General features: G+C 38.5%; 1 protein-coding gene across 1 annotated transcript in view; it reads right to left on the bottom strand.

The window, feature by feature from the left end:
* Positions 1-385: 385 nt before the first annotated feature.
* Positions 386-10,283, bottom strand: part of LOC140153606 (RAC-gamma serine/threonine-protein kinase-like) — an 83,965-nt gene continuing 74,067 nt past the window's right edge. Inside the window, 5 exon segments of the mRNA XM_072176392.1 lie at positions 386-627; positions 3,831-3,933; positions 5,027-5,114; positions 8,382-8,596; positions 10,147-10,275. Coding sequence (XP_072032493.1) covers positions 500-627; positions 3,831-3,933; positions 5,027-5,114; positions 8,382-8,596; positions 10,147-10,275 — 663 coding nt within the window. The 3' untranslated portion in view covers positions 386-499.

The raw sequence follows: 10,283 nt of genomic DNA, 5'->3' as shown, positions 1-10,283 counted from the left end.
TGTCGGGTGTGATTCCGGCATTGTGAACATCAACAAAGACAAGTTTAAAACACGGTATATCATTCCTGACCAAGTAAAATGCATAAATCATAACCTTGCTATGACCTCGCTCTTTTTACCTGATTAACAAGTGCCAAGAACTCCGACTTAAAATTATAAGTGACATGTTTCCTGTTAGTCTTGTTTACTCAAAGGACAGTATCCCTTGCAGACACAATGTATGCTCAAAATGTAGAAACAATATCCTCTTTTTCGTCATCCACGGGGCTGAATTGTCTCTATATAATATCCATATGTGCCTCAACCAATGAGACATAGGCAACAGACGCATAGTGGAAATCGGACAAATTTCTCTCAGCTACGGATGGATGTTTCTTCCTAAAAAGCGTTTGCAATCTTGAAGTTGAAACATCTTTCTTTCAGTTTCTCCTGATTATGGTGGGCGGAAAAAAATAATAATAAAAGCTTTCAGGAGAAAGATGGTAATTCATTATGTCATTCATTCAACTGTCTTGTCTGCTAATGAAGACCAAAATATCTTCATTTTTACTGAGATGTCCTCCCTGTCATCTGAATAAGAAAACTTAGCAAATTGTGGCTGGTCTTGTGATAGATGGGACTCGTCATCTGTTTGGAGACAAAAATAGAAAAAACGCATTGTCAGAATTTATTAACACCGAGGCATTACTCCCAATCAAACCATTAATGCATGCATTCATATCGTACTTCTTCACAGCACGGTGTAAGCAACACTGGTGTAAATATTACAAAATATAAAGACTTCTTGTGATGTGATCACTGCAAAAATGTACAAATCTCAATAATCAGGCATGAATGGTTAAGTACGCATCATCCCTACTTGCATCTTGTTGTGTTACTGACTGAAGTATACCCATGGCATGTACTGCCGTCATGAAACACACAGAAACCTCAAGTTTATTTCCCCTCATGCGTGGTAATATGTTGAATGGAGTGGGTGTGCCATGGCATGTACTGCCGTCATGAAACACACAGAAACCTCAAGTTTATTTCCCCTCATGCGTGGTAATATGTTGAATGGAGTGGGTGTGTCTAATCTACTTTACTTTGATTTTATCACATCAAATCCCATTACCTATAATGCTGGATTCATACTTTCCTGCCGCTTTGCCGCTCTGAAGATGATTTTACTTCACTGCACAGTCGCACCACTAGCTGTGACCAGCGGCAAGCCGATATATCAATCACTCCACCGCTTTGCCACGGCGGCGGCAGCACCGCTGGGAGTTGAATTCAAATCAACTCGGACAGTGCCGCTCTGACGTATGAGAACAAAATACGATTTTGGAGCGGTGCTGAGCGGCAAGAGTAGCTTTCTGAGTCATGCCGCTGCCACTGAGCGGTGTGCCGATCCGCTTGCAGACAAGTGCAAGCTGCATGATTAAGCGTCACATCGCTCAGCGGCAAGCGGCAGAAAGTATGAAACCAGCATAAAGGTCTCTAACGCTGCTTGCTATCCAAGCCTAATGATTCATATTCCAATAATTTTCCCACAAGGAAATCATGGAACCTACATACTCTAATTGCTGTCATATCGCTAAAATATCTTACAACCTATGTGGGCATTACCAAAAAAATACAAACCAGAGTCCTAGACTGGGGGGCTGTGACTGGGCTGTGACTGTGATGGGCGTGTTGATTGCCAGTTTTTTGCATCATCCTCTGCTGGCCAATTTAAGTGTGACTCCTCTGGGTAAAAGATAAAGGATTTTTTTTGCAGTCTTTCAAATGTTTTGACTCATTTTTGTTTTTGGTACTCATGCAGCCATGGCCATATTAGGGCTGATTCACACTGCATTATATTTGATGTTGGATATTCGATGCAACAAGTATTCACTATTCAATAATTTTCAATTCATTTTATCTTCATATGGATATTTATTGACAAAAAATCAATTATATTTGACGTCAAATATATGGTGAAAAATACATTATCAATCTTACGTTAACATACATTTGTTACAACTTTGACCAAGTCTGACAACTAGAATTGAAATAGATTGATTAATGAATATCACTTGCTTCTATAAAAATTCAACATCAAATAAAAAGTATGAACCAAGCCTTAGTGTAGGAACTAGGCCTTCTCAGCTCATGTCCTGCCTGCGTACACATAGCCAGCCATGCTTTAATGAGCATCACATAGCTTGTGCGGTTTTTCATGCCACATTCAGTTATTTGAAGCAATGTTAAGCCACCTGGAAAGCAGTGCATCCATGCATAATGAGCCAATCTGATCTCAAGTTCATTGACTATGTCTGACAATATGTGTGTGTATCGTATATATGCTGCTGCGCATTAAGTAACAGGTCTAGTCATTTCAGTTCAACAACAAACTAGGAACCAGTGAACCACAAATTGCCAGCAATAAGGATGAGAACAAAAAGGGACAATTTTTGTTTTGCTCATGATATAACACAAGGGAAAACTGCACTGGGCTATTCCAGTTGAAAGCTATATACCCCCTATGAAAGACAGGATCTTAACCTTCCACACAGGGAGTGTGAATTTCAAATGGAGCCACCCATTCAGTGTCGTCTGCTCCAAAATGGGTAATTCCAGTTGAAATCCATACACCCCCTGTGGAAGACATGAACTTGATCTTCAACAGGGAGTATGAATTTCAAATAGGGTTACCTGAATGAGCGACTCCATTGGAAATCTACACCCTGTGTGGGAGATCAAGGTCATGTCTTCCACAGGGGGTGTATTGATTTTAACTGAAATAGCCCATTGCTTAGAACAAGGAAAATCAAGGATACAACTGCATTTTTTAATCAATTCTGTTAGTTTGGATTTTTGTATTGAGGAAATGTGACCCACCCACTGCAGCAAAATCAGGTGAAATTTGAAGGGAAAAAGGTAGCAGAGATTTTTAATTGTTTCTATACAGACAATTTTCTCTTGTCACTGTAAATAAATTTTTTCTCGTGGTGCAAAATTTATTGGACTTAATGCATTTTACAGGCAGGTTGAAAAAATTGATGCCAATATCACCCCTCCCTCCAGTTAATTTTTAGTACTTTTCTGATAAAAATTGACAACTTTTTTAGCATTCCATCTAACCTATTTTTAGCCATACTGAAAAGTGGTAATTATAGCAACTATTGCTGGGAGCGATGGATCACAAATGTTGATGTGATTTATTGCACTTAAATTGCCATTTTTATGCCCATTGCCCCATATTAATCCCTATATTAGGCCCAAAAAAAAAAAAAGGTTTGTCTCAAAGCTTGCGCACGCGTTTGTAAAATTGCACGATTTGACAAAAAGAAATGCGGAAATTTTTTTTATTTCAAATTTTTTTTTATAGTTTTTCCAGAAAAAATCGGTGAAAATCAGACTTTTTCTCAAAATACCATGAAAAAAGTCGGGAATAAAAATAAAAAAAATTAAAAATCGTGAGCTTTGAGACAAACCTTTTTTTTTTTTTTTGGCCTTACGCAACATTGGCTAAGCAAAACAGTAACATTCTATCTTTCATTCTGACATATTTTGCATTCTTTATTCATCCAACCACCAACACATGTTAATAAGCCCCACAACAGCCGCATCTCTTTCAGCACTTAATATTACTGGGATATTCCAGTTGAAATCCATCGCCCCTGTGGAAGACATGACCTTAATCTCCCACACAGTGTAGATTTCAAATGGAGTCACAGTCAGGTAACCCCCATTTGAAATTGACTCTCCTTGTGTGGAAGATTAAGGTCATGTCTTCCACAGGGGGTGTATGGATTTCAACTGGAATAGCCAATTACAGTTTCCATGGTAACAAGCAACATACTAACCTGGATCAGGCGGTGTGAGATTAACTGATTCGGCTGTGAACTCTGCATCAAAATACCTCACGTCTGTTTCTGATGTGACTTGGGGTTTGAAAGGGGGTGTTACCTACAGGGAGAAAAAGTACAAACATCACTGGCAACATAAAACAATGTTATGTAGTGAAACATAAACATGCACATCATAGGCACACAAATATCAAAGACATTACTATGTATGTATACCTAGGTTTCATTATCATTGAGGTATAGGACTTTTTATTTTTTCGGAGAAGAGCAGGTAGGGCAACTACTTGATTATATTTCTACATGTTCATACTACATACTCTGAAAATTTTAGAAAATTTGCATGTGTCAGTTTTTTTAAAATCACATTTCTGTTCCTAAAATGGGGGTTATAGCGCCCTCAACGGGCACTCTCTCCATAGGGCTACATGTAAAGACCAGTTATAGACAAATGGCCCTAAAATAAAACTGACTCGTTCATTTTTCCTCAAATTTTGTATTTGATGTAGATTTAACATCTGTAATGTAATGCAAGTGGTGTCGTTGCTGCTCTTCAAAATTCATTTATAAAATGTCCGCCCCAGACCAAGGTAATGTACACCTTAATTGTCACTTGATGACGTGCTGCCAGTGAGATACATCAGAATGATGCACTTCAACCAGGTATACTATTGAGGTGCACTCTTCTGTGATGTTTTTGTAACAGCTCTATGCTATGGGATGGGACAAACCTGTGTACTTAACACTCTCAGTATACACACTACATACATAACAAATACACATTATCACAAAAGCAGGGGGGGGGGTTAATGGATAAAAATTTCGGAAAAACGACTGATTTTACATGATTTTAACAAAGTACAGGGGCTTCAGCACCCAAAGACACCCCACCCCCACCCACGTCACTATAATGTACTGAACCTACAGAAACTGTGTCCGGCAAAAGGGCAATAAATGTCAAAATGTTCCTAGTTCAGCTAAATAAAATATAATCAGTATACACTAGGATCCACAACATACTCATCTATCAAGGGCACAGTTCTGTAACCCCAATACAATTGTACATTCATTGAATGACCTTTGAAAATTTGGGTACAGAAACTCATACTCTGCAACTTGAGGTCAAATTTTGTTCTATGATTGTTTAATTGAGGTTATTGAACTATGCAATTGGGATGAAGGCATTGTGAGCTTACCTTCCTCTCATCCAGGTCTTTCCAACTGATGCAAGTAAAAAATGGATGTACTTTGATTTCATTGGCATCTTCAGGACCACATCCCAGTCTGCAGGTGAAAAATCACAATGAAATTAGTTTATAAATAATATGTCAATGATCAGCATTGAGACAGATTTGGCAATGTTCACTGCATATAATTATATCAAGTGTGTTATCATAATACTAATCATGGCGTGTCCGTCCGTACCTCTGTCCATGCGCTATCGCGTGTGCGTGGCTTCGCTAACGCGTGCTTTCATGATGCGCTTATCGCGTAGGGCGCAGTGCGAGCATCGGAAAGCATTACAGTGTGGTTAATCGTGCAGGTGCATCTCATCGGATCAACACATATTTCAAAACGCACACGTGCAGAGGCCTATTAGTAGCAGAACATGACTATTTCCGGGATGCAAAGAGGCGAACGATGGGTTTCCAGATTACAGCCAAGTAAGCATCACAGCTACAAAACTACTAAGTTGATTATTGTGTCAAATTGGGTCTCCACTCTTTCCCTACACGAGCGTCTGCCATAGTAGTTTAAAAGGGCCGGGCACGTAGGCCCCTATGGGTAACGGGTGTTGGGTAATCAGAGATAGTCACAAGAACCACCCAACCCGAGAACCGCGAAATCTAGTACTATAATAAAGACAGAGATAAAAAGACTAGTTTGCGTTTGAAATTTTGACGACTAGACAGAAAATGCCTTACTGCGCAGGTCGGCAACCAATCACAGCGAGCCTTTGCCCTGACTTCAGACACGATTTAGTCTTTTTATCTCTGTCTTTCATTATAAAATTATCATTATGAAATGATCCAATGCAAGTTTTGGCAAAGCTCACTACCATTCGCAAGATGCTGTGAACTACCAAATCGCAACAGTTTAAAATAGTTGCTAACCTTAAAAGCAAATGTACCTCTGCATGACTGAAATGCAGCAATGAAACACAGTTATTGGCAGCTTCCTATAAATATCTTAATTTGATGATGTGATCATAGTACAATAATCAACATGTACAGGTTTTGGTACTAATGAAAGTGTCTCGCTGACGAAAACATGTAACGATCGGATTAACTACCATAGCAATAGATGAATGATTAAAATTTTTAAATAGCGCCCTGCACTACAAAGCAGGTTGCACTCATCACCTGTGTATGTGTGCAATCATAGATTGAATACAATACCGCTCTTTTCAAAGATTCTAATCTTACAGGTGCAAATGATTAGCATTTCTTTGACATCTATGGTTCAATGCATAGGTACCACATGAATGTTGCAGTGCAGGACGATCTATTCCAAATTGTATTTATCATAATTGCTATGGTAATTAATCCTGTTACATCATCACTTTGACAGCTAATACATCTGGTTTTCCTGTGAATAAAATATGGTAGTTTTGTTCACACATGGTCAGATATCAAAAATCATTGAACAGTGAATCCTCTATGTATACACCCAGGTAATTGGCTCCTTGCACGGCTACCTAAAAAGGTTCAGAATGTGTGTAATTTCTGTGAATTCCTTTCACTTGCATGCATGCTTTCCCAAGCACTATCATTCCAACAACAACATGTAAATGTTGTATAAAAGCATGCAAGAAAAGCATTTGCATGGAAAACCTATTTTTGATACTCAAGACTGTGAATCCGTACAGCGATACACCACATTGAGGTATTCAGCATGGGACCGCAGGTCCCAATTATATTTGCTTTACAGTGGATTCTTTTTTAAGTTTTCAGGATCCTAGTGTGGTTGTTATTTTATGCGTTTGTAAACACTGGGACTGTACACACGAGACACCTGTGCGTAACAGCGTATGCACAGGGACTGTGGACATCCACTGTTCATGGACAGTATTAACTACATTATAAACAGTTATATATAAATTCATTCACTCCCACATCCTCACACACCCTTACATGTTTTCACCAACTGTGGACCTGTATTGTATGTGTGTGGTTGTTAACAGTGAAACCTTGGATCCACACACACAGACATATATCATAATCCAAACATGGACTTCTGCTAACCGTGGACCTGGTATTACACCTACGATCGAGGACCCTACCCCATATGCAAAGTTATGCTGTATAGTACCCTCTGCCCCTGTCTTACGACTATGGACGTGATTCGCAGTGTGTGGTTTTTCACTACATAATTGTGGACTCAAGGTCCACGTTTGTAGGTGAAAACAAACACACACTTTGTAAGCATTGTGTGTCAATCACTGACAAAAACTTGTTTTTCCCAATATGGGACTTTTGCTGATTTTTTTCCACATATTTCAATTCTTCTGCCTTTGGAGGTTCCCAGTTGTGGAAAGTGTATTCGAGACATATTTAGAATGGGGCAATTACATACTGGGAAAGATTAACAAATGTGGGACAACTGATTGTCATGAAGTCCCAGTTTGGTGTGAGAAAAACACACAAAATGTCCCCTATAGGCAGGAAATACACATGCACCACCTCCCCACACATACACACATTGATATGGGGTCCATTTCACTAAACTTTTAACCCTTCGTAACTCAAGTAACCATTTGTAAAGTTACGAATGCCCAATACTAGACGTAGCTTTACGAAGGGTCCCTGTAGTAAATCCCTATTACTTACAAAGGGTACCATTTGTAAGTATGTTTAGTGAAATGGAACTTACGACTTGTCGTAAGTTACGAATGATTTTGAGACTTAAGAAGCTTCGTAAAGTTTAGTGAAATTGACCCCTGATGCAAAGTTCAAACCTGACATGTGGTCCGTTTACACCCAGAAGAATGGATCATCCTAAGCTGGACATGCTTTAATTTATGCTATTTGTAATATAAGCGACTGTGAATGTCCAGTTTCGTGTGTGTCCACTGCCACAAATAAGGCCAAAAGAAAAAAGATTGTTTGCTTGTCCTCCAGCGACTAACCGTAATCTAGAAAATTTGGAAATAGGGTTTTTTTTTACTGTACAAATGAATACCGACCCTAATTTTGGAAATTCCAGAAAAAGTTTTTTTTTCTTTCAACATTTTTGACATCCTGAAAAGTATTTTTACAGTTTCTACACACTTCTAAACTGTTTTAAAAACATGAAGTGGTATACAGTAGAGAAATATCCCAATTCACAACTATTCAGGCTATTTATTAAGCTAATCAAAGGCATACAATCATGTGTTGGCTATGACCTTTAAAAAAAAAAAAAAAAAAAAAATCCAGACTGACTGACGACCCAATTCTGAAAAAGTTGTGGAGGACAAGCAAACAATCTTTTCTTTTTGGCCTAAGACTATAATTAATTGTAGGCACTTACTTGGTCCAAACACAAATATTCCATTAAAGAGCTACTTACCGTTGCCTAGCATCTTTGTGTAGCAAGCCCGAGAGTAATGATTTGGCATTGTCTGACAATGTCTTTGGAAACTTAAGATCATGTGTTAGAATGAGTTCAAACAATACTTCGTGGTCTCGACTGTAGAATGGTAATCGACCACACATCATTTCATACATGACTACACCAGTGCCCCACCAGTCTACAGCACGCCCATAATCTGTATCTTCTAGAATCTGAAACAGGATGGACATGAGCAAGTGAATAAAATAGTGTATATCTAAAAATCTGATCAAATTGACAGCATAATTAAATACCACAGAAAAACAGTGGCATGATCGACGGGAATAATTATATAAATAAACACTTTTTTTTTTTTAATCAAGATAAGCGTCGCAAATAATAAAGGAGAACCTGATGAAAAAAATGAGTTTATTTATAATTAAATACATCATAGAATCATATAAAGAATATAAATATATCAAAATAAATACAACAGGGATTTATAATGTGGGACTTTTTATCCACCAAATGGATTTCAAGGTATTGTTTCAAGCGAATTTATTGTAGCTATAACACAACAAGGTGATGGGACAGGAATATGGAAAGAGGTCCCATTTTAGACGCAAGAGGAAAACGGGAGTGCCCAGGAAAAAATCTGCAAGGACGTATTGGCCAAATGTTCACTAAAGGCTGGGAATCTAACTCCAGCCGCAGTCATGAGAGGCGAGTGCTACACCAACCCACCCTCACGTATTTGCATCACGCATGAAGTATTCTGGTGTACTATACAACAGAATACAAGTACCACATAAATACCAACTTTTGTTATCTATGTGTATCAACATGAAGGGCCAAATATTCAGGTGTACTAACAAGGTTCGATCCCATGAATGCTTAAAAAATTTTTTTCAACCAAAGTCAATTATCTTCATATTATGTCCAACTTTATCTACAGGTAAATTAAGTAATTCTTGGCCAAGATCAAACACTATGAACACCAGTGGCTCCGCGATAAACACACTCGCACATAGCGCAGTACAGAAGAAAGCATACATGCACCTTACATTGCGTACACACTTTGTACGCTACATGGACGCAACACGCATGTTCCAGTTTGGCCAAGAAGTACTTAAATTTACCTGTAGTAGATGATATACCAACTGACTCCTCACCTGAGAGGTCAATATTCTGATGTACTACGCAAATGAGGATGGTCCCATCAACATCCCCACTTTTTCTCTATCAAACTGGAGATTTTAGTATCAGTGGAAAGTTCATATAATATTTTTCGTCATTGATCCTTTGAAATTTTAGGTCTGAAAGATGTTTTATTCAGATTTTGTGTAGCCAACATGTGCCAAAAGTGGGTTAACCTATTATTCACACAGTATAACATGGGGCCTGCAAATTAATATTTTTTGGTTTTCATACCAAAAGGAGACTGAAATACCAGCGTGAAACTTATAAGGTAGGTAGCGTGGTGTAAGATCATTTGACCATGATAGAAATAGTAACAAAAGCTGAGATATGAGGGAGGATGCAGAACTTTTTGAATGACCCTCGTAGTATAAGATTATTTGCTGTTGTAGTGCACGTTAGTAATCATTGGTTACTGGTTCAAGCCTGGGCTCATACACCTGTTCCGAATTTTGATATGCCATAGGCTTTGTGTTATGATCATTTCGATCAGTGGTTCGTAACAAAGAAAGCGTGAGCCAGTTGACCTAGCAATGGTTATATTCTAAGATGCACTACGACAGCGAATAGCAAGTTGACTACTCACCTCGGGGGCCAAGTATTCTGGTGTACCACAGAATGTCTTGGTTGTATCCCCATAACTGATTGACTCCTTACAAAGACCAAAATCTGTTATCTTTATGTGTCCATCTTTGTCTAGTAACAGATTTTCCAACTGGAAAA

The sequence above is a fragment of the Amphiura filiformis genome, chromosome 5 (assembly GCF_039555335.1).
Source record: "Amphiura filiformis chromosome 5, Afil_fr2py, whole genome shotgun sequence".
In the NCBI taxonomy this organism is placed as follows: Eukaryota; Metazoa; Echinodermata; class Ophiuroidea; order Amphilepidida; family Amphiuridae; genus Amphiura; species Amphiura filiformis.
Note: the sequence above shows the minus strand (reverse complement) of the source record. Positions and strands in the feature narration are given on the sequence as shown.